This window comes from Bombyx mandarina, chromosome 07 (assembly GCF_030267445.1).
Source record: "Bombyx mandarina strain Sakado chromosome 07, ASM3026744v2".
NCBI classification, from domain to species: domain Eukaryota; kingdom Metazoa; phylum Arthropoda; class Insecta; order Lepidoptera; family Bombycidae; genus Bombyx; species Bombyx mandarina.
Genome location: NC_143214.1, coordinates 5,799,095 through 5,826,817, shown reverse-complemented (window position 1 = coordinate 5,826,817; position 27,723 = coordinate 5,799,095). Strand labels below are relative to the sequence as shown.

The following is a 27,723-nucleotide window of genomic DNA, read 5'->3' as shown; positions in this document are numbered from 1 at the left end:
ATCTTCGCAATCCAGTTATGCCGACGATTAACCCACCTTGATACTTGATATCTATGTTTTAATTGTAATTACGCAAATTATATTTTTTGCAGGATTAATTTTTATTACGAGAATAAATATGTATAAAAGTCTGGTCTGACTGTTATTAGCAATTTTACTAGCAAATCAAAGAATTATGTATAATTTTTTTTTACATTGCACCTTCTTCGTATAGTATGAGAGATAAGTAATACATTATATTATAACTAGCTGACCTAGGCAGACTTCGTAGTGCCTCAGCCTATAAATAAAAGACCTAAACTTTTGTACGAGTATAAAGTAAACTTAAAACAAACAAAAGGACGTCGTCCCACGTCGGACTTGGGACAGATCAAAAGAAAAACTATTTTGTTATTTTTATTTAATTCCGAGCATTTTCATATTTATAAGCAGTAATGCGTTTCGATTTGAAGGGTGGGGCAGCCGTTGTAACTATAATTGAGACCTTAGAACTTTATCTCAAGACGTGTTCCGCATTTACGTTGTAGACGTCTATGGGCTCCAGTAACCACTTAACACCAGGTGGGCTGTGAGCTCGTCCACTCATCTAAGCAATAAAAAATAATAATATATATATACCTTTTAAGCCTTGTCCACAAATAATTCAAGACCAAAATTAGCCAAATCGGTCCTGCCGTTCTCGAGTTTTAGCGAGAATAACGAACAGCAATTCATTTTTATATATATAGATGAAGATGATGTGCCAGTGCAGCTATGATCTAGGTAACAAGCGGGAAATAACCTATGGAGAATTCTCAAAGATAACCATTTCCCTGCTTTTGTTATCTCTGGGATTTTTTTTTATCGTGATCTAATGGCGCGTGGTGGGAGTCATTGTGGCCTATGAGTTAAGACGGCTGGTGCATTCTTATCGGGCGATGCAACTGTGCCGGTATTCAAATTTGTAGGCAGGTACCAATTTTTCTAATGAAATACTTACTTGATAAATGTTCACGAATAACTACGCTGGAGGAATAGCTTGTGAGTCCGCACTGGTAGGTACCACCACCTGGCGTATTTCTACCGTGAAACAGTAATGCGTGTCGGTTTGAAAGGTGAGGCCATTGCATTGTAAAAACTGACACTTGGAACTCATATCTCAAGATGGACGGCGGCATTAACGTTGTTAATATCAATGGGCTAGTTACCCCTTAGCCCTCATCCGCCCACCCGCATTAGCAAAATGAAATGAAACAAATGATTAAAAACGCATTTTTATTCTTATTACAATTCCTAGTTATTATACAGGCTAGTTAAAAATGTTGACTGGTCCTTGCTTATAACTCTAGTATCGATGACAGCGAGATCGTTGGCAGCATTGATGATCCTCTGTGCTATGTAGTTCGGAGGTATACCGTAGTGGTCAAAGGGCGCTTTGTATTCATAAATCGGAGCCGCAATCGTACGTACAGCCCTGCGGAGTATGGAGCACACGTAGCTCATGTTCGTAGTTTTCTTCTCTGCTGATTTGTATCTGAAAAGGATGAAGAAAGCAAGGAAAAATTTAGGGCGAAATATGTACAGAACCTATTGTTATTCATTTAATCAATTTTCGTATACACGAGATGTTGTCATAGAAAATAGCTGACATATTTTTATAAATCATAAGGTTCACTGACTGAAATCCAGTCCATCAAGAATCAATTGTATACAGCTCATCTTGAGATGAGGTCGAAATCTCTATAGCATTACTTTGAATCAGAAATAGCTAGGATGGTGCAATCTGCCCGTATGGAGTTACTATATGTTCAACTTATAGTTTCACAAATTAAAGTAGATAATAAAGAAAAGTTTTTCGAAATTGATATTGTCGATGAAGATGAAACACATTTTGATTTTCTAGGAGCAAAAAATTCTAGCTTAGATGGGTGGACGAGCTCCCGGCCCACCTGGTGCTAAGTGGTAACCGGAGCCCATAGACATCTACAACGTAAATGCCGCCACCCACCTCGAGACATGAGTTGTAAGGCTCAGTTTCAACAGTACAACGGCTGTCTGCTTCACGCCAGATATAGGCGGGGTGTTAGTACCTACCCGTGTAGACTTCTAAGACGTCCTCCCACCAGTAAAATTTGCGCAGAGTCACGTCGCGCACAGATCAGTTTATGAGCTGTCATACGACATGCACCACTCGTTTGGCTATTCTACCTAAAATCAATACTAAAAAAAATTCCACTTACACAGGACACATCGCCAGTCGCATCATCAGATCCCGTTTTCTTAGCAACAGCAGAGCATTTCTAACTGAAGCTGCCGCTATAGCTGATGGATACTCTTCGCATAGCGCTTTGTCTACCATTAGTCCTGACATGCATAAAAAGGTAGCTGCAACTTCAATCTCTCCGGGATGGTTATTGTCACACCACCATGATAAATAAGTTATGAATTCCTGTGGGACCACTGGTTGGGTTGGAAACTTCTGTAATGGAATCAAATGTTAACCGGGGTGCAGTAGCTGAAACAAAGCAACTGTGACTCTAAAAGTTTTTTTTTAAGCTATTGCATAGATTTTATCGCGGGCTTTGAGCGCGGCGACTGAATCAAGAAATTCCGTAACGAAAATAACCTGACACCCCAATTACGCCTACTATGTAACTCGCGTTCAACACATTCACACGTTGCGCTTGTGTAGTGTTTGTGAATAAGCGCGTGGCGTGACGTCACACCGCATGCCCATCATGAAAAGTCTGCCCGTCTCTCTCTCGCGCGGTCTAGCTTATGAGTGTGAAGGGGACAGTTAATGCTTTGCTTTTATTAATGTTTAATATAGCGTGCTCTTGTTTTATTATTGTTTTAATATTAAATTATCATTGTCTAATTATATTGTCTAATTATAATTGCATAAGTTGATAATAAATGCTATGCAATAGCTTTACCGCGGCAGTTCCCGAGTGCCACACTTTTTTTTTTTGTAATGATATCGAGATCACGCTTCAGTTGGTGCTAAGTGATCAATGGAATGCATAGAGATCATAATCGTGAATTCCACTCGCAAGAAAGGGGCATTGTATTGTATCACAGCTGTGCTACTTCAAATCAGAACGCATAACTGTTTTCCGACAGAAATATACAAGATAGTGGTGGATAACTGGTCTTGCTTACTGGTCGTGCCTTCATCCAAAAAAATATTCCGTGACATGCTAGGTATATATTTGCTGAGAAATTTTGATGCCTTTGATTTGACAAAAACCATAATATAATATTTTAACCCTGGCAAAATCTTATGACTAGATGCAATAACATTTTGCATTTTACCCGTAAACCCATGCTTACTTTGATTAAAAGAATAAATTATATTTATAGATACAGAAAATTTTAAATTCATATTAAAAAGAGGCCTCTAAATTTTGATTCAAAACATGTAGGTATAATATGTTACATCGGAACACAAACGGCCTGTTTACAATCATACAGTTTTATTAAAAGAAAAAACCAAATTTTTGTAACACGCAAATAAATCAAACGATTATTTAAATAATAATATAACGAATACAAAACGTAACATGAAACATTTTAAGTGGCCTATTAAATACTTATTTTCTATCATAAAATCTCAATATAATTCTTAGAGATTGGATATTCATAATTTAATCATTTTTAATTAGGTAATCATTTTAAACGGTAACCTTTGTACCATTTGTCTACATATTATTAGAATGACATTCCTTTTTAAGATCTCAAATCAAGAAAATTACGTAAAATCTACTTCGTATCCATAATAATATGAACTATGGCAAAAAGTAGCTCCACCGGGTTTCGAATCGCGATTCCTATTAGTAGTAGATTCATTCATACTTTAAATCACTTACAAGTTTCTGCAGAACAACTTTCTCGGCGGCCATCAATCTGCTCGCTGAAAATGCGTGATTAGCGCAATTCACTAATCTCGTCGCAGTGAGCACTGGTCCGTGCAGCTTTTGCGCTATCCAATAACAAGCTGCCGCAACGAGCTGTAGCTTGTCCAGCTGAACTTGACTGGTGCCTAAGATCGAATCGAGGTACCAACAGGCAGTGTGAATGATAGCTGGATTCCCGTCAGATCCCTGGATCAAGTAACGTTTATTTCTTTTAATACGCTTTTATTAGCTTCAGACGTATGTATGTTTGTAAAGATATATTTGAACATGATTATGACCTCCTTCAAAACGTCGGATTAACTCGAAATTTGGTATACTTATTAACTAACAATGCATTTTGATCTGACAGATAGCCGTCCACACACACAAATCCACAAAAAATAATTATATTTAGGCTAGACTTTTAGTTAGATAAGTTATTAAGCTAATATTACTCGAAGCTAAGATAGCTTGTCTAAAGCTAAGCTACCCATCGGTTTTAGGTTATTTAAATTAAATATATATTAATTAAAGTTGTTAATAAAGATTAATTCAATTGATGAGAAGATAACATAGTTTCTTTCAATAAACACACCACAACAACAAAGAAAGTCGGTGCTCCAATCAAATTTATGTATTAATGACTCTCGCAACATCCAGTCAAAAAAATGCGCTCAGAAGATATACGTATACATATATACTGGTATCTGCTGATTTAAGATATGTATTTACGTCTATAAAAAGTCTTATATAATATGCATAAACAAAAATGAAAGTGTGCTAGTGATGAATTACTCTTAAAAAAAACACAATTATTATTAGCCTTATAGAAACAGTTTGGTCCGTTCAAATATTTCCTCCTTTTTTTATTGCTCTTGTAGGCAGACGAGCAAATGGCCCATCTGATGTTAAGGGGCTACCTCACGGACATTGGCAATGCCAGAGGCGCTGCTAACCGCTGTCTAAAAAGCCTCCACCCTCCTCCCTAGATAATGACACCAGAGTAAAACATATGAAGTCTGTATGTACTTACATTAACTTTGATTAGCCAGTTGATCACGCAAGCTCGTGTAATACTAGACGTTCGAGGTACCTCCAATGGCTTCGTTTCAGCACATATTAAATAGTTGAACATATCGGTCGTATAGTCCCGGGTCATACATTTCATGTAGCATTTCTTCACTGGAATTAGACGAAAAAAAAAAAATCAAACATTTATGTCGCGATTCTTTATTTATTGACTAGACTATATGAACGAGTCATAGCCCACCGGGTGACCAGTGGTTACTTCTTGATGTTATTCTTTCATCGTAGAAGTCATACGCACTTGAGTGACCAAAGTGTTTCGATAAAAAAATGGTACCACCCGATTCTTCTTCTTCCTATTCGTACACACTAGACAGAGTGGTCGTGGTCATGCATCAGTCGGATCCTGCGATACCGATGCTCTCGCGATGCGACGCCATGTGGCACGATGTTTCGCAGAGTGAGAATAATCATTTATGTTGGAGTGAGTCACAGATTTTATGAGGTCGGTCCATCGTGTTGGAGATCGTCCGCAAGATCTTTTGCCCTAGACTTTCCCTTGCACTCCCACTCGATACGCCTATCTTTTAGGCCATGATAACTTCAAATTATTTTGTAAATATGATTATTAAAAAATATCATCGCCGTACTAAGATATCCAAATAAATAATACATCATTTACAAATATTATTCTGTTAACTATATAAATATTTAATGAGCACCATTAAAAATCATTCTCGCTCACGACTCGGTCGTGCGCGGACGTGCTTTCCGATCCGTGGCCCGCTTGCGAGCTGCGTCTCTGAACTCACAGCTGTGCTCGACAGTGTAGTGACCGTGAATACATCGTGCGTACAATTCAGTAGTGCGGACGTGCCGATCCGTTGGTCGCTTGCGATCTGCGTATCGAGGTCCATTTTTGTGCGCTAAAGTTTTGTAACCGCGAACCCACCCTTACCAACTGCCTTTTTCAAGGCAAAACCAATCGCTACGTTCAGGCTTCCTGTGGCACTCACAGGCTAGCGATTTCCTAACCCTTCCCAAAAAAACAGTCTTTTTCAAGACTAGACCCCCGCTCGCGATTCTGCCTGCTGTAGCACTATACAGCCCGAGCGGGTTCCTTTCCTTTTCCCCGCCGATTGCCGTTTTCACGGCATAGGCATTCCCCCCCCCTGCTCCTTGCTGTCCTGCAGCACAGGGGGGTTACAAATCCTATCCGGGGCCTCGCCTTTCGGCGAGTTCAACAAAAGTCCCGGGGCCGCCCCCCCCGGGCAAGAAGACCGAAGAAATGGAGCAAGAAGATATTAGGGATATTGTCGGGTTCCTCCGGGATAGGTACCCGTCAATTAGGGCCGAGTACTTAGAGTATAGGGCCGCCCGTGGCAATCCCTCCCCCCCGCGTCCGTCGCCGCGTATTTCAAACGTGCCTCGGAGGCACGCCGCGCGCCCCCCGCCGCCGCGTTAAGTTCGAGCGCACGTTCCGACGATGCGACTCAAGAAGCGCCTAGCGCTACCCCCACCCCCGCGCCCGCGTCGACTACGTCATCGCGCGTCTCGTCCGTCGCGACCTCGATCGTTTCGAGTTCAGGCTCCGATACCGAATCGGAGATGGATTTCGAATCCGCGTCAAGCCCTCAGCCTGGAACTTCGGATGGGTTCCAAACCGTAACGCGCGGTAAAAAGCGTACTCGCGCCGTGGAGTCCCGGAGCTCCACGACGAAGCAGACTAAATCCGCGACCGCCTCCCGCCCGCAGGTAGTCGTGACACCGGAGTCGGACTCCGCTCGCCGTGTAACCCCACCGCCGCGTCCCAAACCCGCGCCCGCTCCTAAAGTAGCTGCCCCGCCCCCGCTGATTCTCCAGGAAAAAACTGCGTGGAACCGCGTTTCCCAGGCCCTTCAGGCAAATAAAATTAATTATACCCATGCGCGTAACGTCGCGCATGGGATTCAGATAAAGGTCGCAACGCCGGGCGACCATAGGGCCCTCTCTTCATACCTCCGAAAGGAGAACATAGGTTTTCACACCTATGCTCTTCAGGAGGACCGCGAGCTCCGCGTAGTAATACGCGGAGTCCCCAAGGAGTTAGACATCGACTACGTTAAGGAGGATCTGATCGCTCAGTCACTCCCTATAGTTAGTGTGCATCGGATGCACAGTGGGCGGGGCAAGCAGCCCTATAATATGATTCTTGTCGCGTTGGAGCCAACCCCGGAGGCCAAAAAGAAAATTTCATGCCTCTCGAAAGTTTGCGGCTTATCCGGGGTCTCCATCGAAGCCCCCCATAAACGTGGCACTCCCGGGCAGTGCTACAGATGCCAGCTATATGGCCACTCGGCGCGTAATTGCCACGCGCGTCCCCGCTGCGTGAAGTGCCTCGGCGATCACGCTACGTTAGATTGCGTTAGAGATAGGGAAACCGCGACCGAACCACCAAGTTGTGTCCTATGCCTTAAGCAAGGGCACCCCGCGAACTACCGTGGATGTCCTAGGGCTCCGCGCAAGCGTTCAACCCTCCCAGCTCCGCGAACCGTCGGCCCAAAGACTTCGGCACCCTCAGTGCCGAAACCTGCCTTCGTGCCGGCTGCAGTTCCCACGGTTTCAGCGTGGAAAAAGCCGCTGCCGTATACGAAGGCGGGAACGCAAACCGCACCCCCGCCCCCGCTCGCGACACGCCCCGCGCCCGCGTTCCGCCCCCCGCAACCCTCTGCCGTCAACGACTTCGCGCTCGTGCGCGACTTCGTCACCGCTGTTAACTTCGACCGTCTGCGATCGTTCGCAGACGCGATACGTAGGTCGGTAACCCCCGAACAGAGACTCGCGGCCGCGTTCGATCACATGGACGTATACGAGTCCGTGTCCCGCACTTTATAAAAATCTTTACCGGTAATCAATGGCGCAAAAAGGTAGAGAAAAACCGTATTCCCTTACGTTAGCATTCTACAATGCTAACGGACTCGCGCGGCAACGCGATCAAATTTTCGAATTCCTCCGCGATAATCTTGTAGATATTCTATTAGTGCAGGAAACCTGTCTGAAGCCCTCGCGTCGCGACCCGAAAGTCGCGAATTACGTCATGGTTAGGAATGACAGACTCACCGCCTCCAAAGGCGGGACTGCCATTTACTATAGGCGGGCCCTGCACGTTGTCCCTCTCGATACTCCCTCGCTCTCACATATCGAGGCGTCAGTGTGCCGTATCTCGCTGACGGGACACCAGCCGATCGTCATCGCATCCGTTTATCTCCCCCCGGACAAGCCCCTTCTGAGCAGTGACATCGAGTCACTGTTCGGCATGGGAGACTCCGTCATCCTGGCAGGCGATTTAAATTGCCACCACACTAGGTGGAACTGCCATCGTACTAACGTTAACGGTAGGCGTCTCGACGCGTTTATAGACGACCTCACCTTTGAAATAGTCGGTCCCCCAACTCCAACATGTTATCCGTATAACATCGCGCTCCGTCCGAGCACTATAGACCTGGCATTGCTTAGGAACGTAACTCTGCGCTTGCGTTCCATCGAAGCAATGTCAGAGCTCGACTCAGACCACCGACCTGTCGTTATGCAGCTCGGTCGCCCCCACAACCCAGTCACTGTTACGAGGACCATGGTGGATTGGAATAAGCTGGGCACGTGCCTAGCCGACACCGCTCCGCCAATCCTCCCTTACGGCCCGGATTCGAATCTATCCCCCGAGGACACCGTCGAATCCATAAACATCATTACCGATCACATATCTTCCGCGATCATTAGATCTTCTAAAGAAGTCGATGTGGAGGACAGCTTCCACCGCATCAGACTGTCCCCCGATCTTAGGAATCTCTTAAGAGTTAGGAACGCGGCAATCCGGGCCTACGATCGTCTTCCCACGCATTCAAACCGGATTCGGATGCGTCGTCTACAACGCGAAGTCCACTCCCGCTTAAGCGACGCGCGTAACGATAATTGGCATAGTTATTTAGAACAACTCGCGCCCTCCCACCAAGCATACTGGCGACTAGCTAGGACTCTCAAATCCGAAACTACCGCTACTATGCCTCCCCTCGTACGCCCTTCAGGCCAACCACCGGCATTCGATGACGATGACAAGGCTGAGCTGCTGGCCGATGCACTGCAAGAGCAGTGCACCACCAGCACTCAACACGCGGACCCCGTACACACCGAGTTAGTCGACAGGGAGGTCGAGCGCAGAGCTTCCCTGCCGCCCTCGGACGCGTTACCCCCCATTACCACTGACGAAGTTAGAGACGCGATCCACAACCTACAACCTAGGAAGGCACCCGGCTCCGACGGCATCCACAACCGCGCGCTAAAATTTTTGCCAGTCCAACTGATAACAATGTTGGCTACAATTTTAAATGCCGCTATGACGCACTGCATCTTTCCCGCGGTGTGGAAAGAAGCGGACGTTATCGGTATACATAAGCCGGGCAAACCGACAAACGAAACTTCTAGTTACCGTCCGATTAGTCTCCTCTCGACGATAGGAAAAATTTACGAACGGCTCCTTAGGAAACGCCTCTGGGATTTTGTTACCGCGAACAAAATTCTCATTGACGAACAGTTCGGATTCCGCTCAAAACACTCGTGCGTACAACAAGTGCACCGCCTCACGGAGCACATTCTGATAGGACTAAATAGGCGTAAACAAATCCCGACCGGCGCCCTCTTCTTCGACATCGCGAAGGCGTTCGACAAAGTCTGGCACAACGGTTTAATTTATAAACTGTACAACATGGGAGTGCCAGACAGACTCGTGCTCATCATACGAGACTTCTTGTCGAACCGTTCGTTTCGATATCGAGTAGAGGGAACTCGTTCTCGTCCCCGTCAACTGACCGCCGGAGTCCCGCAAGGCTCCGCGCTCTCCCCGTTATTATTTAGTTTGTATATCAATGATATACCCCGGTCTCCGGAGACCCATCTAGCGCTCTTCGCCGATGACACGGCTATCTACTACTCGTGTAGGAAGATGTCGCTGCTTCATCGGCGACTCCAGATCGCAGTAGCCACCCTGGGACAGTGGTTCCGGAAGTGGCGAATAGACATCAACCCCACGAAAAGCGCAGCGGTGCTCTTCAAAAGGGGTCGCCCTCCGAACATCACTTCGAGCATCCCACTCCGTAGTAGGCGCGCAAACACCTCCGCCGTTAGTCCCATCACTCTCTTTGGCCAGCCCATTCCGTGGGTCTCGAAGGTCAAATATCTAGGCGTCACCCTCGACAGAGGGATGACATTCCGTCCCCATATAAAAACGGTACGCGACCGCGCCGCGTTTATTCTAGGACGACTCTATCCAATGCTTTGTAGTCGAAGCAAACTGTCCCTCCGTAATAAGGTAACTCTCTACAAAACTTGTATACGCCCCGTCATGACGTATGCAAGCGTAGTGTTCGCTCACGCAGCCCGCACCAACTTGAAATCCCTTCAGGTTATTCAATCACGATTCTGCAGGATAGCCGTCGGAGCGCCTTGGTTCCTTAGGAATGTGGATCTCCACGACGACCTGGAGCTCGACTCCCTTAGTAAGTATCTACAGTCGGCATCGCTGCGCCATTTTGAGAAGGCGGCACGACATGAGAACCCTCTCATCGTAGCCGCTGGAAATTACATACCCGACCCAGTAGACCGAATGGTAAACCGTCGACGTCGCCCAAAGCACGTCATTACGGATCCTCCTGATCCATTAACGGTGCTTTTAGGCACCACAAGCACCGGTCACCGTCCTCGTCGAACCCGTCGCTTGCGACGAAGGGTTCGACGAGTGAACTAACCCATAGACACAGCCCACTGAGTTTCTCGCCGGATCTTCTCAGTGGGTCGCGTTTCCGATCCGGTGGTAGATTCTGCGAAGCACTGCTCTTGCTAGGGTCAGTGTTAGCAACTCTCCGGTTGAGCCCCGCGAGCTCACCTACTAACGTTAGGGCGAAGCTGAAATAGCCTCTCAAGGCTATCAGCATAGGTAGGAAAAAAAAAAAAAAAAAAAACATTAAAAATCGAAAACAAGTTCCGGGGGATAAGGCCACGAACAAAAATTTGATTACTTTAAGACATCGTTTTATAAGTAGTATAATAAAATGTATATTTCAAATCAGATATCACTTACCGTTCGTGCAAAAATGATAATTTTCAAAATAAAAGATAAACCATTGTCGGTGTTAACTAACCTTCTAAATCATAAAAAATATTCACAAATTTACCTTAGAACCGACGCTTCGTATCCTATCCATCTCTAAAACTAAATTGATTGAATAATGTTAAGTTGGAACATACATACATTACACTAACGTAAACTTGATTGACTATTATAATCTATCGACATCTTCATTGCACGCTATTGGATAAATTTAAGTTATTCCGTCATCGCTGTTTTTATGTTAAAAGACGCCATAAACTCGAAGTTCAATATTCTTAATTGTAAAATTAGTAACCGGAGACATGGCTATACAATGTAACCAATAAAATGATTAATAAAATTGTTTTAATCAACACCAACATTCAAACTTTATATAAATCGGCGATATTGTGGGAGTTGAATACTCTCAGTCAATAAATAGTTTCGTGGTATGGTATTCTTGAAAATAGTTCAATAGAAAACATATATGAATATCTATGAATAGATAGTTCCACATACCATCTTCTGTTAAATGAGTACTAATCGATTTTATAGTTTATAATTAATAACCTTATAATTAATAATACCTAAATAATAGATGAATAGTACCTAATAAAATCATAATCTATGATTGTAAATATACGAATATGAGGCATCTTACGGTAGTCGGGTGTCTGTAATTTTTCTTGCAAACGCTCGTTAAAATGTAGTCTTCTCTTGACTCTTTCTTCTGCTTTTCTCTCTTGTTTTTCCATCGGAGAGAGACCTTGCAACTCCCTGCTATGTGGTCTCTTCAGGCTTCTTTTTATATTTCGAACACCACCAGCCTCCAGAGTCGAAGACTTCACTACTGGTGTAATAGCCATTCTAGCATCTCCTAAACAATTCTTAGTTCTATTCTCAACAAAATACCTCAATTCTTTTAAATTTTCATTATCATTCTCCTCGTCACTTACGGAAATTACACTGTTATTTCTCTCGTCTTTAAATATATTGTAGTTCCAATCCAAATCGTCATTTCCTTGTCTCGTTGTTACATGCTTCGAATCAAAATTGATCGGTGATTTCGGTTTATTAGGTGCGATTTTGCCGCGGCTGTGTCCAGGTACCATAGGATTAAAGGACTTACTTTGATTGCTCTGACCAGGCATGGATTGTGAGTTAATCGTCTTCAAGGGCTGTCTGCTATTTTCGAATGCTTTAAAATTTATCTCTTTTAGTAGATGTCTCGGTAATGCCGGCAATGGCTCCATCGGTAATGGAATTCTTGTTTGAGGTATAAAACGATTTTCGTTCTCTTTATTCGCCTCCATCTTGATCGCAACACGCAAACTTTCAATAATGAATTTTAGATTTAGTTACCTTTAATTGGCATTTAGTGAATTTACTTATTTTGCTATACACGAATCACGACCAGCGTGACCGCCGCAGCCAACTTTTCTGTGGTAACAGAAAACTACCCTCTCTAGAGTTTTCTCAAATATAGTAGTGTCATATTTTACGCCGGAATTGGAGATGTTCCAATTTACGAATTAGATTATTAAATTGTACAGAAAAATAACTAAGTACTCCTTTACAGCATGGCTTGTTAAATAACGAATTCAATGTTTGGTACGCTATTGAAATATCGCCTAAAAAACTCTTAATTATGAATATAGATAATATTCAATGAGTTTTCATTAATGTTTTTTTATTGCTTACCTAAGCAATAAAAAAATATTAACACCAGGTGGACCATGAGCTAGTCTACCCAGTTGGGTAGTGTTAAGTGGTTACCGGAGCCCATAGACATCTACAACGTAAATGTCACTCACTCACTCGTCACTCACCTTGAGATATGATTTCTAAAGTCTTCGTTTTTACGGTACAATGGTTGCCCTTTAAATGAAAATGCATTATTGTTTCACAGTAGAAATAGGCAGGGTGATGGTACCCAGCGTAGTAGACTTGTTAGGATAGTTCTTCTTCATAGCCCTATCCGATTATGTAGGGTCAGCGTAGCCTGTACTCTTTTTCCATTCAGGCCTATCATACATCATCATCATCTTCATCATCGGTAGGCAGCGGCTTGGCTCTGCCCCTGGCATTGCTGAAGTCCATGGGCGACGGTAACCACTCACCATCAGGTGGGCCGTATGCTCGTCTGCCTACAAGGCCAATAAAAAAAAAAAAAAAAATCTTCATCATCTACACTCACACAATTCTCTAGCACATCCCTATTTCCTATCGAATTCATTCAAGTCTTATTAGGAGGGCCTGCCTTCCTTATATTACTGTCTACTTTCATAATCCACTTGTAAGTTTTGTTAGCCTAAAATAATTATCTCTCAGACTGACGGAGCCGTGGTACGTGGGCACTCTTATTTATTTGTTGTACTTTTTTCTTGTACTGCAGTTTATATAGTACATTAAAATTTACTCGAGGCTACTTAGTTTACCTTGTGAGGTAGAGTGCTCTCAAAGGACGCAAGTCGATCACCTGCTTAAATTACAGAATCACAAACTATGAACTTGCAAAACGATAAGTATGTATTTGTGGTGAACATAGCCAATTAAGTAATAAAAATAATCATCATCATCATCGACAATATAATTAAAAATTCTCTGGTCAGAGTCACTATGTTTTCGTAAAAACAATGCAAATTGGAATGTAATAATAAAAATAACGCAATAGCCACATTATTAGACAAACAATTTATTTTCAATCAATATCTTAAATCTACAATTTATATCTATCACAAACACGCACGAATAAATAAACTTACACTAACTTAAAACTAGTCTATGTACTTTTTCGTTATCAAATGCGTCTGGATTTTTATTTAATTTAATTTAAAAAAGTAAAGTAAAAATTGTATATAAAAAAGGTGGGCATAGAATTCGCAATATTCATGGAAGTCGTGTTCAAACAGAATTACATTTGCAGCTTATTTTAAATAAGGCGTTTTTTGATGCAACTATTTTATGTATTCAGTAACAAAACTAATGAACAACAAAATGAGCTCGCAACAATCAAAGCAAATATTTTTTTAGCTGGAAACAGTCTACATCAAAAATAGCTAATACATGGAATTAAAAAAAAAATTAAATGAGATTCAGTTCAGTATTACTAAATTTGAGAAATCAAAAATCAAAAGGCTTAGGTTTTTCTGGGTCAACGACTTTTCCAGCGACAACCACTAGATTATCTAAAGTATCCATGATGAAGAAAACGAATGGATGGTCGACACTAAATTTGGTGGCCGGTTTCTCCGATAGCGGCAAATTCTTCGACAATGGCATGTTAACGTTGGCAGCTGAAAAACAAATATTTTCAAACGATTATCTTTTTATTATAAAGAACACATAATAAACTGATCGTGAGTAATAAAAATACTATTTGAAGATATAATCAAAGAAACAACAAAATTCTATTTAAAAAAACTGACTTCAAGAATAAAAAATTCTAAGAAAAGATACATTAAAAATGAGAATCTTATCAATGTAGTTGAAGTCAATTAAAAATGCATTAAGTTTAAACCAAATATTACTAGTCAGATCTTAAATTGATCAGGTCAGATAAAATTTAGACCAGATGAGAACCACCAACACTCGACTAAAGAGAATCGCCTAGAAAAAAATCTAAGAAAAATATCTAAACCAATTAAAAATACAGCCAAATTGAGAATCTCCTTCTTTTATTTGAAGTTGATTAAAAATTATATGCCTTTACAAAGATTTCTATTATTACTGTACTTCATTGGAGGGTTAGCTTAAAGTCCAAAATTAATTTAACAGAGACCAATAACAGACCTTGAAACATGAATTCGAACTCTGAATTCTTTTACAAAACTACCTTCAAATTGGAACACATGACTTCTATTTATTAAGAGAGTGCTTATGAAATTTGCGGACTACTTTGCCGGTTTATTACATACCTGACATCTCTGAGGCTACGGAATCTGAATTGTCAACGCGAACGGACACGTGCTGAGCCATCTCTTCAACGAACAGACCTCCGTCGGAAGAAACTCCAGATAAATCTGCCTCGTGTGTGAAGATCTTACTGACGCCGAACTGTGAAATTAGTAATCGATTATGAATTACAAAATTATTGAGTTATCCTTATACTGTTATCGATTAAGGTATGTATTCACTAACATAATAAAATTGCACACGGCATTTGGGGTAGCTCCCGTTTTAGTAGAGAGCATGTGCAGAGCAATACTAACATTTAACGTAACACTAAACGTATTTGAACATCTGATCGAAGTCTCAAGTACATTGGAGTAAAGGTTATCCAAATCTTTATTCAGAACGACGAGCTCAAAATGTTTGGACTCAAAATTCGCCTGACCACACATACTTCAGGTAGGAAGTAGAGAATATGTTGGATATTGTCAAACTTCAATACACGATCTTAGTAAAGCAAGAGAAAAAAAATTTAGTCTGATCTCTTACGGGTCCTCGAACGATGCCTTCTTGATGATTATCCAAATTTCAATTAGAGAAGGTTATTCAAGATCCTTCAGTATTAGTAAAATTTGTTATAGTAAAATATTTAAGTAAAAATAATAATTTAAGTAAAATATTTAAGCTATTTATTTAGCTAGTAAGCTAACTAGCATTAAAATTTTCTTACCTTAACCAATGAAACAATAGGTTTGGTGGTAGTTTCGACATAGAACGTGGGCATGGACAGCAGAAGTTCCTCTTTCTTCATGCTATCTTCGATGTCTTGCAGCGTTACGGAAGGAAGATCAGCAATAAGGCGAGTTAGACCATCACGAGACCTCGGGACGAGAATCAGGAGAGCGTAACGACCACCCTTATGCAAAAATAAGCAATTTAAAAATATGCAGCTAGGTTGTGCAGTATGTATTATTATAATCTAATTCATAATAAACGGCTTATGGTAGGTACCAACTGGTATTTGTTAAAACAACATTTAATCCAATTCTAACTTATACGAATGTTAATGAGCGCTTTCACTATCTCGAAAGATTTTAAATAACATTTTGACTAACTCCTTATAACGGACTTAAAAAAATCCTATATAGCTAATTATGTATGTATTGTTATTATTTATTTATTATTTGTTACTCACATCATAAGGAAGACAAATGGCTTGGCTGTCGAGACTTGAGATGAAAGCGGTATTGAAAGAGCCTGTGGCTTTCATCATTTGAACGGATTTTTTCTCCGAGCTAGATTTATAAAAGAGGCCAGGCTCAACAACATCGAATGGTTTCTTCCACGATCCACGGAAGTACATGCCGTTGAAGATGATCATAACGGAACTAGACTCTGAAATATAACCGAAATTAGTATTTTGTTACTACGAAACTTTTTTCAAATATTTACAGTTGTTATCCAACAAAGGACGCTAATACTTAAATTAAACACTTACTATTCGCACTAGACTTCTTGCTGACGCTGTTGACAGAAAGACCTGATGATATATCGTGATTTGGTTTATTTACATTTAAGCTCCTAGCATGATTCCTAGCTTCTACAGCAATCATCGTTTCCTCTTCATCTGTATAGTCCTCTTTTTTGGGATACGTTTTGACTAACTTAATCTTCTCTTTGATATTCTTTGCTGGTTTGTATTCAATTTGAGTAACATCTACCTTTTCTGGGGTATCGACAAAAGCGAATGATATTAATTTCTCGTTTGGTTCCGTTTTAATTGACATATCCTCATTAGGCTCACTGGGTTCGTCAGTCTTCTCCGGTACGCGAATAGCTTCTTCGTCGTCATCGTCGTCTGAATGTACATCAGATTCTGGATTGTATTTTTCAACTGATCTAACATCTGTTAGATAATATTCTTCCAAAATCTTTCTGTATTCATCGTTGACTGTATAATTTTTGTAAACATAGAAGAAGTTCTTGAGCTCCGGTTGATTGTATGCGTAAGTGTTTACATTTTTGAGCCTCTCCATGATGTATTGGTATGTTTTTCTTGTCAAAGCTGGGTCTTGGGGCAGATGAAGTGCATTATATAATTGTTCTCTGGTCTCCCCTTTCGCACCTTCGGCTAAGATGGCTAAAATAGCAGAGTATCCGAGAGGAGAAAACGCGATGTTTTCATTGTCATCAATGTAACCCTGAAACGAATATTCACAAATCTGTCTCATTCTTGAATGTTATTTTTAGCATTTTGTTTTTTAAGTATATTTATATATTTTTTTAATATTTGAGAAAGCTGGTGTTGTTTTCAATTGACTTTATCAAACGTTATCAAAAATAGTTTTACAATTTGCGATATAAGCGAGGAGATGAGAGAAAGATGATTTTGTAACCTGTAATATAGATGTAGATAGTTCACTGGATGCATCTCCAACAAAGCTGGTGTCTCTGGGTTGGTCGGAACGTCCCTCGCGAACCCATCGTGCATTGGCAAGGGCCACTGCTAGGCACACAACTGTAATAAAATGAAGCGGCATGAAGAATACTAATATCTGTAACTTACTATTGTATAATCTAGATATGATATCCTAATTTTGGTAGTCTACTTAGAAATCGTAAACATGATTCGAAAATACCTTACAATATAATCGGATGTTCATAAACTGCCTAGTAACAACAATAATAACGAACCTTAGTAGGAATGCAAAATGTGAATTCAAATTATATAGATATTGGTCCTAAGAATAAATAAAAACGAAACATTGTAGTCAGTAAAACCAGCTTAGCAAAAATGAACTACTAAAAATTGAAGGAAAAGATAAAGCTTTAGTGATTGTCCTCAAAAACAAAATCTAAAATTAGATCACAACAAAGTCACCTCGAATAATTCAGTCTAAAATCCTAACCAAAATTGATGATTAAAAAATTTGTATACGTTTCAAAATTTTCCAATGAACTTCGACAACCTATGAAAACCTCGTTAGGATACAAACTGCATTAGAGTATTTCGGGTAATCCTTAAAAGAGAAAGAACGAATGAAGAAGAGGTGTAAATCACAGGCATGTGCCGCTGTTGCTATCCTCAATAATAATAGCACCTATTTGTTACTCAGACTCGCAAGCTACATAAAGTTCCAACAACAACTGTAGAAAGTTTCAACTTAATCCCATAAGCGACGCATGAACGCATATAACAAATAAAAGTTGTGCGATAATGCTGTGTATTGTTGTAACTCTTGATTTATGAAATTCAAGTCAATTCGGCATGCTATCAGCGCCTGTTGACAATGTAAATACAGGATGTCGTATATTGATGAAAGTAGAAAGACTTGTTTACTTTTAGGTACAACTTTCACGAATATTCATGATAAAGAATTGATATTAAATCGGCTTTCACTTGAAACGGCTAATGGAAACTACCAAAAAACACATTATATAGAATAGTACCAGTTTTTAAACATTCATGTTAATCAACTGATATGAGCGAATGCCACTGCCCTTATCCTTAAACGTTATTTAATGCAGTCGTTGAAACGTAGCCCTTTGAACAATATTTGTTGCATTGGAGTATAAATAGTTATCCAAAAGTCAAAACGGTGATGGATGGGACATGTAGCCAGGATGCACTCGGAGAAGTGGACAAAAATCGCCAACTTATAGACGGACCCAAGTGGCGAGAGAAAAATTCGCAGACCTTTGCATGTATAGTATTGGACCAATTTGGCGAAACACAGAAATGAATATCCAGAATCTTAACGTGAGAAGGGTCCAAACCAAATTATTTTTTCTTAATGTGAAATTTATTGCTTATTTTTTTGTTGTAATTCTTTTGGTTTCAGAATAAATAAGAATAAATAAAAAAATAAATGGAAAAAAGACGGGACAATATTTTATTCATTTTTAAATAGCTACAACGAATCAAACATCATACATTCCTCGAACATACAAACGGAACAAAAAATACGACACCTTTTCGAATTGACTGGAATGTTAATTCGTTCCGTAGTTTTATTTTTATATTCGTGCTAAAATTGACGTGAAACTGTGCACATTGACGGGTAATTACTGTAATTAAATGCAGCAATATTCTACAGCCAGTCACGGTCCGGAGATATTATTGCAAGTGTAACGGAACTCATCCCGGAGACGACGCGACGTGTGGTTAGAAATTTTCTAGTACTGTTTTGCGACCACGTAATCTTTAAAACTGTTTTATGACGTATTTATTATGATGTAAATGTTTGATGACGTCATCGAGCTTATTCCCATCGTTTGATATCAAGGAAGCCTCTGGGGATTTATAAGGAAAATACCCTGTAAGTAATTGTAGTCAAGCAATTACGTCGAATTTCAACACTGGGTAGATACCGATTTTACTAATAATATGCTGACATGAGTGCGTTTTATTACATTAAATGGACCTACGTGCTCACAGCCCGCATAAACTTCAAAGTAAGTGGTTACCGAAAGCCATAAACATCATGATTACGAATATAGATACATATATAAACGAGCTCTTTGTAGAAATGTAGGACGTTATGTCAGTTCTGCAGGCTGGGTACTACCGCCATTTTACCTTATTCTTATACGAATTTGTGGGTCTAGATCAACCTTCTCGTCGAATACGACGGAGAGTTCAACGAACAATCTAGCCCAAAGACACACGCAACTGAATTTGTCGCCAGATTTTCACAGTGGTGAATTAAACGAAGCACTGCTCTTGCTAGGGTCAGCTTTAGCAAATTCTCTCAGGTTGAGCTTGTGAGCTCAACGAGGAAAAAAAGAAAAAAAACGTGGGACCATTGAGTGAGACAGTCGTAGAACTTTGCCTTATCCCAAGATAGTATTTAATTTATGAGCTGTGGTGTCAACTTGACATTAGGTATATGGAGTTCAAAACACCTTACACCTTAATACCCTTTAGGATAATACATTTTAATATGTATTATTACTTAGTGATTTTAAATCGCATTTTATTTTACATCATTCATAGCTTCGTGATCATGTCATGATCATTAGGTATATTATCCACAATAAAACCTTCATATTCACGTTCAAATCTTATATCACTGGTGATCGGTAATAAATATATTTTATTACTTCACGGTACACTGAGACTTATAGCGTACAATAAGCTTGTAACGAGATGCGGAAATTCCTCAGTGGGGCAAGGAGATGTTTACGATAAACACGTTCTTGACATGTTCAACTATATCTCAAGATGTAATTATACGACTACACCATCATTTGTATCTATATATAACGTAAATACAAACAATTTATTTTTAAAATAAACATAAGAAATTTACGTAAACGGCCATATTTAAATTTGACCGCAACGGAGGAGTATGTTGTTAAAGTTGAAGTTTTTTTTTCAGATATACTTATATATTGTTTAATTGCAAATTTATTTAATCTGTAGAATATTTAAAAACTATGCCGTGTGCATTAAATTTTTTACGTACAGCCTAACGGTCCTCTGTGTGGCGCTTAACTAGGCAACAAACATGCCTTTAAAATCACAGCTATACTTACTGCACGAAGAAGCCGACTTCAAGATAAAACATGTTCTTAAGAAACTTTGATAACGGTGTCTTTAGTTTTTGCTCTAAAACTCCAATTTCATTTACGATAAACAAGAAACAAAGTAAGCATAATGCTACAAACACAGGTATGGCATTATATACATTTAAAATGGGTATAGTATATTGTAAGTAATAGTATATTGCATATAATATTGTATGTAATTAATAGTAAATAGTATATTGTAATCTGAATAGAATGACTGTATACTGATGAATAATACTCGTAATTATTTTGGATTTTAGGGGCTTAGCGAATAATTTCACGGCACTCGAATCCTTTGCCTTATATACTTGATAAGTTGTTCTAGCATTAAAATCGTACAGTTTTTAACTTCATATTTTACACGAGAGAAAAGTCAAGCTCAGACGATGCACGGTGAATGCACTTTGCTGACCTTAAACTATTGTGCACACGAATACAGCAGATAATAGACAGTACGATAATGCATGTAGCTGATATTTTTGATAATAAACATATTAGGTACCAATTTGTAAGTGCCAGTTTGATGCAATGAATTGTATTATCGGCTTTAGTTTTATCATAAATTGTTAGAACTGAAAAATAATAATAAACTTCTTCCAATTTTTTATTTATTTTGTTGATCATTCATTTGTTTCCGGAACTATATTGACAAAGTCTTGTGAAGTTTTATTAAGGGAAACCTGTTCGGTATATTTCTGCCTCAAACAAATCAAATCTCATCTTTCCTTCTTGGCCTTCTTCAATAGAGAGAGACAATTTAGCAAGTTTTAATTTTTCTTTTAGTAATATACTATTTTAATAAATTAACGCATTAAATAGATTATGCATGTTTACATGTTATTATTGATGTTTTTCAATATTATTAAATATTAATATACTTTCATAATTATTTTTTAACTAAGTCTTAATTGTTAATTATTTCTTTCTAAAATAGCTTGTTTTTTATGTGTTTTCCTTCAACGTTATCAGAAATATCCAGTGCTGTCTAAAAAAAAAACTTGAACCTAACACTCGAAATATCCCAATGTCCCGCGTGTTAAACCTTATTAAACCGATTATAGATACAGTTATTGTATGAAAGTTTATATTACAACGACATTTTTTATTTAATTTATCAGATATAACCTAAAGCTCTTTGAATACAGGCATTTTTAGAAAATTCCAAGTTTACCTTCGACTGCTGTGATAAAAAAGACAATTTACATGCAACAAAAAATGCATCTATTTAGTATCAGGATATTGGCATTCCGATCACGCTTACCCGTTCTCGGTAAATCGAAGGAACATAACAATAATAATACACCTTTGTAGTTTATTTCTCAAAACGAAACGGATACTGTCAAGGCTTGTGAGAATTTTAATTAAATTTATTTAAAAGATATACGTAAACAAGCATTATTAGTCTTATTTCGTTTCTTATGATCCTCAAACTTGTTTAGGTTGAACGAGGAAGATGGTTTTTTTTTTTTGAGAATTCGATATGAAGAATTTGATATTTTGATGATCTTTTTTAACAGTAAATAACCTAATTTTCTTTTTTGTTTTACTTAAGTGGTCTCGATCTAGAATAGCATGTATTTCTTCTCGTAGGTGCCGTAGTCTGTGATTAAGGGATTCTTAGGGTCTTATTGTCTAGTCGAGGGTCAATAAACAATAGATAAATAAAAAGTTTTTCTATGATTAGAATTCGGTTAGAGTTTGGTTCATTGGAGACAGCGTTCTCTGACCAACGCACTGAGACCGTTAACAAGACTCCTTTTTTTGTAGGATGGAATCTAGCTGGATAGCTGTTCGAACTTTTCGGCTTTGTTCTGGTGGGCGAGCACGGAGATAGTCAGAAGAGATGGGGTTTACTAACAGCTATCCGAATACCTGTCAGAACAAAGGTAGCTGTTTACCGAATTCATCTACCCCCGGATCGTAATCGCGACCCGCTGAGAAGTTTCAGCAGAAACACCACGAACCGATGCTGTGAGCTAAGTTTTGGTGATGACGATTGTACAATGCTTATTGGCTAGTCTAGGGTCAATGAACGATAGATAAATAAAAGTTTTTCAATGATTAGAGTTCGGTTAGATTAATTTGGGACTCATTCAGTAGAAACAGTTTAATGAAAATTAAAATTATCTTTCATACACAATCGATCTGTGTATGTTAATACATCTGACCAAAACATCTAAATATTTTATATCGTAAATACAACCTGTTTATTAGGATAAAAACAAATAAGATTCACCCACCGACTGGTTCATAGAGCTTTGTTTACTTTGATGGGTACAGAATATTAATTATCGTGAAGCCATTATGAAATACGAAATATGATGTGGCTTAACACGATTTACTACTAATGCTCTAGCACATGATCACTTTTTTTTTTTTTTATTGCTTAGATTTGTGGACGAGCTCACAGCCCACCTGGTGTTAAGTGGTTACTGGAGCCCATAGACATATACAGCGTAAATGCGCCACACACCTTGAGATATAAGTTCTAAGGTCTCAGTATAGTTACAACGGCTGCCCCACCCTTCAAACCGAAACGCATTACTGCTTCACGGCAGAAATAGGAAGGGTGGTGGTACCTACCCGTGCGGACTCCCAAGAGGTCCTACCACCAGTAATTACGCAAATTATAATTTTGCGGGTTTGATTTTTATTACACGATGTTATTTCCTTCACCGTGGAAATCAATCGTGAACATTTGTTAAGTACGTATTTCATCAGAAAAATTGGTACCCGCCTGCGGGATTCGAACACCGGTGCATCGCTAGATACGAATGCACCGCACGTCTTATCCTTTAGGCCACGACGACTTCAAAACTTCACGGCAGAATTAGACAGCATGCTAACTAGATATTCAACCTATATGAATGAATCACATGTTGTGATCTCTATAGTAGTACAATTATTTATACTAGTGGTCCCCCGGCAATCGAAATTCGACTATAATTACTTGAAATTATAAGTTTGTACACTAATATGATTCTATTGTCTGAGACTATTTTTATACGTCTATAATTACAGATTTCGCCAAGACTACACTTTAGATAAATATTAATAAAGACAAACAATATTTAATCTATTCTCAGTTTGACCACAGACTTATAAACAATAAGAAAAGCTTGACAATAAACAAATAGTATGCATGCGTGTGTGTGTCAAATACTATAATAGTTTTTTTATTGATTTAATGTATTTTTTTATGCATAGTTTAAAAAAAATATTATACATTCTGCACTCCTTCTCTATACTCTCTATAAGTGTGGGAAATTTCGTACCTACTCCTCCGTACGCGCAATTTTCGTAAAAAGTGGTACAAAGTTTTTGCTTCACGTATTAATATATAGATAGTCTGATCCAGTACTATAAAAAAGAAAGAAGAAACCATAGAATGATTGGAAATTAAATATATATATATTAGCTTTAACAAGTGGCTTCATACGCCCTACAAAGTTACACTGTTCGAGAAGACTCCTCCTTTCTGAAAGAAAGTTATCACCCTAACCTTTTCTGTGACAGTGTGTGTCCAAAATTTCATGATAATCGCTTGATGGCGTAACAAACAAGCAAACTCACTTACATTTACAATCGTATAACATTTAAATATTGAAGGTGTACCAGTAACTACATAATACAATCTTGAAATTTATCTGCATAAAAATTACCCACTAAATAACATTATCGTGATAAATATGGTGACAAAAGTTATAAGTATTTTTAGATATTAAAATTCGCATGTTGTGCACAGCGTAGTATAAATATATTAATAATATCACCAATTATTTCGTTTTTACCACAATTGTATCCTTAATCGGTCAACACATCCTAGCTACATTCCATTATATGCACGAAAAAAAAACAAAAAAAAAACATTATATCGTCAATTTCGATAATCGAAACTATGACTGAGTTAAATCATCATTTAAAGATAAGTTATTCAAATTTTTTTATTAAAACTTTGGCAATAATTTGAAGTATATTTGTTCAATTATATCATTTATCATTGTCGTGTACCGAGCGCAGAGTATGACCTCACATAGTGTCATCTTAACTAATACACACAAATAGGAGTAGCTTACAACACAAGGACTTCTTGTCTATTCAAATTTTATTCTTAGAACTTATATGGTATAATATGTTTTTTTTTTTATTGCTTAGATGGGTGGACGAGCTCACAGCCCACCTGATTTTAAGTGGTTACTGGAGCCCATAGACATCCACAACGTAAATGCGCCACCCACCTTGAGATATAAGTTCTAAGGTCTCAAGTTTAGTTACAACGGCTGCCCCACCCTTCAAACCGAAACGCATTACTGCTTCACGGCAGAAATAGGTAGGGTGGTGGTACCCACCCGCGCGGACTCACAAGAGGTCCTACCATATGTATTTACTAATCAACGTTTTATTATCAAACTATTTATCCTTTATATATGTACTATTGTATTGAATTCAGAATACACTACTTAATACCTAAACAATCTTAAGTTGGTATTATTTAAAAAACTGGTTCGCACACAGTGAAGGGTTCCGTAGTTGGAAGGAACGTTCACGCGAAATAGATCAATTACGAATTCAATGACAAAAAGCGTGTAATCGAAATCGTACTAGATTTTAGAAATAGCTTCGACATATTTTAGAATCAATCACACATCTGATTGTGAAGTATTCAAAACGCTGTAACTATTGAAATGAAAATCACTGAGTTTCTCACCGGATCTTTTCAGTGGGTCGCGTTTCCGATCCGGTGGTAGACTCTGCGAAGCACTGCTCTTGCTAGGGCCAGTGTTAGCAACACACCCAGTTTGAGCCCCGTGAGCTCACCTACACGTCAAGAAGCTGATATAGCATCTTAAGGCTTCAGCATTAGAAGAAAAAAAAATCCCTTATCCTTCGTTATGGGTCGACGCAACATATCCCCTTTAACATGCATCATAGGAATTTGGCATGAGTTTTACAACCGGCTGCTTGCTTTACTAGGTTAAAGTAAAGCAAGCAGCCGGTTGTAAAACCTTCCTTGGATTAATGTTAGCAACGTCGTCAGGTTTGAGGCCCGAAAGCTCCAATCTAGAATAAGCACTCGAGGTTACTAGAAAAGGTAGGAGAGAGAAAAGAAAAGCACGGGCTCAACCATCTCGAAATTTGCAAGGTTAGAGAGGTGTTGATCATCGAGAATTGTAAACTTTAAATTGCGGGTTAAAGATGCTTAAAGTACTAAAACGACAAGTATTTTCGTAAGAAATAATATAAATGTATTGTGTAAAAATATAAATGTACATACCCACAAACAATTGGCGCATTTTTCTTTACAATCTCCTTCTTTTTTTACGTGAAGTGCTATAAGAAAAATTAGAACAGTTTTATTAAAAAAAACTCATAAATATGGTGAAAAGATATTTATCCCAAGAAAATGACTATTGTTACAGTGATGTTTTTTGAAAAACTGATTTATGTAAACACATTCCTATTCTGTTTTTGCGAAAAAGGCAACTGTCGTAGAAGTTTTAGTCAAATCACACGCCTATTTCTGCCGTAAAGCAGTAATGTGTTTCGGCTTGAAGGGTAGAGCAGCCGTTGTAACTATACTGAGACCTTAGAAATTGTATCTCAAGGTGGGTGGCGCATTAACGTTGTAAATGTCTATGGGTACCAGTAACCACTTAACACCAGGTGGACTGTGAGCTCGTCCAACCATCTAAGCAATAAAAAAAATCAACGTGTTGACTGGTTATTTTAATAAATAATCAAGGCAAATTGTTCGGGAATTATAAAATAAGAAACGTTTTTACGTTTTGTACAATGACGTCAACGTTCAAAAATTTGATACAAATTGTAAAACAATACACGCATTGCGGGAAAGATAAAGAGATAAGATAAGTGTCCTCTCAGTACCGATACAACTTGAAAAGCTTACATTTTTATTTAAACTCTATTCATATCTTCAATGCATGTATTGATTTTTATTCTATTTCATATTCATATTTTTTAAGTAAGCATGACATCAGTCGATATTCTGATTATACATAAAATTGTATTTAAAAAATGACAATCCGGATAAAAATCAAAAATCACATGTCTTAATTGAAATTTTAAATTGAAAAGCCATAGTGAATTCAAAATTAAAAATACCAAGAAAACGATCATAGATTTATTCATTAACCGTAAAAGAATATGGTGATTTAACAGAATTATGTCAACGACCTTGAACTTTTGCCCAATATACATAATAATATAATTGTGACAGGACTGTTAATGGGTGATAAATTCTAATATCTGCTAATTTATGTGTGACATGGAGCCATCGAGGCGGATTAATAAAATTGCTTTAACAGTCCACTTTAAAACGGATAAATTAATCTGCTCTGATAATCCGAATGAAATATGTCTATTTAAATTGTTGTTGATTTAAAAAAATATTCCACAATCCAATAAACATTCCATACGATCGGTTAGATATTTGTAGGTTGTTATTTGTTGGTTCTAGAATTCTAATGCACAAATGGTCCGTTTTGCAAAGTTTCTTCAGATAGTATTTTCTTTGAAATGTATTTGTTGTGTTTGTAAAATATGTTTACTTATTTCACGGTCAAATAAAAAAATAAAAATAAAAATCACTTTCAATGAAATTAAAAAAACTGACCTACATTCATGAAATGTCAACGACCGAGTGAACTCACCTGGAATACTGGCCACTTTAATATTTCTAATTAAAAACTATTTTTCTTGAGTTCTAATGCGCATGGGATGCGTCCGCGCATGCGCACCGCTCGATAGGCAATGACGTCCACGGAAAGTGTCCCACTATGTTTATATGTAGACGTCGTACAGTTATGTTTGAAGAAGCTACTGTGCGCATAGAAGTGGCATGCGCTAGAACATATTCCCAAGTGCAGTATAAACACTAATTGTGCGTCAATTTGATTCCATTTCGAGCAGTTCGAGCTATCGATCGTGAACTTAAACCAAGATTCTATTTCTTAAATCTATTTCTTACTAGCTGACCCGGCAGACTCCGTAGTGCCTCAATCGATAAACAAAACACCTAAACTTTTGTAAAAAATTAACTTACAATAAACAAAACATCAAAGGAGAAACAAAATTGTAATTTTTATATTTTAATTCCGAACATTTTCATATTAATCTACCTTTTAAACCTTCTCGGGACTTCCTCGAATAATTCAAGACCAAAATTAACCGAATCGGTCCAGCCGTTCTCGAGTTTTAGCGAGACTAACGAACGGCAACTCA

General features: G+C 38.7%; 2 protein-coding genes and 1 long non-coding RNA gene across 3 annotated transcripts; 1 reads left to right on the top strand and 2 right to left on the bottom strand.

The window, feature by feature from the left end:
* Window positions 1-1,240: 1,240 nt before the first annotated feature.
* On the bottom strand, window positions 1,241-12,497 carry LOC114251429 (uncharacterized). The gene is made up of 5 exons (XM_028185680.2): window positions 11,681-12,497; window positions 4,909-5,057; window positions 3,849-4,082; window positions 2,220-2,458; window positions 1,241-1,513 (listed from the first exon to the last, which is right to left on the bottom strand). Exons 1-5 carry the CDS (start codon window positions 12,330-12,332, stop codon window positions 1,273-1,275), a joined length of 1,515 nt encoding a protein of 504 aa, XP_028041481.2. The 5' UTR covers window positions 12,333-12,497; the 3' UTR covers window positions 1,241-1,272.
* A 1,201-nt stretch (window positions 12,498-13,698) lies between these two features.
* On the bottom strand, window positions 13,699-27,286 carry serpin-10 (serine protease inhibitor 10). The gene is made up of 8 exons (XM_028185678.2): window positions 27,153-27,286; window positions 25,757-25,812; window positions 17,307-17,428; window positions 16,409-17,111; window positions 16,106-16,305; window positions 15,641-15,826; window positions 14,937-15,075; window positions 13,699-14,315 (listed from the first exon to the last, which is right to left on the bottom strand). Exons 2-8 carry the CDS (start codon window positions 25,773-25,775, stop codon window positions 14,143-14,145), a joined length of 1,542 nt encoding a protein of 513 aa, XP_028041479.2. The 5' UTR covers window positions 25,776-25,812; window positions 27,153-27,286; the 3' UTR covers window positions 13,699-14,142.
* LOC149502627 (uncharacterized) lies at window positions 15,753-18,344 on the top strand. Its single transcript, XR_016323288.1, has 2 exons — window positions 15,753-15,872; window positions 18,257-18,344. It is a non-coding gene; the product is annotated as an uncharacterized LOC149502627 (long non-coding RNA).
* Window positions 27,287-27,723: the final 437 nt, after the last annotated feature.

Excerpts from the sequence above, each read along its gene's own strand:
- serpin-10 (XM_028185678.2), bottom strand. Across the intron at positions 17,112-17,306 it reads TATCTACATCTATATTACAG|GGTTACATTGATGACAATGA; the intron begins GTTACAAAATCA and ends TATTCGTTTCAG. Across the intron at positions 15,076-15,640 it reads CTATTGTTTCATTGGTTAAG|TTCGGCGTCAGTAAGATCTT; the intron begins GTAAGAAAATTT and ends CTAATTTCACAG.
- LOC114251429 (XM_028185680.2), bottom strand. The coding sequence starts at position 12,332 with ATGGAGGCGAATAAAGAGAACGAAAATCGTTTTATACCTCAAACAAGA. Across the intron at positions 2,459-3,848 it reads AAGTTGTTCTGCAGAAACTT|AAGTTTCCAACCCAACCAGT; the intron begins GTAAGTGATTTA and ends ATTCCATTACAG. Across the intron at positions 1,514-2,219 it reads CGACTGGCGATGTGTCCTGT|ATACAAATCAGCAGAGAAGA; the intron begins GTAAGTGGAATT and ends CATCCTTTTCAG.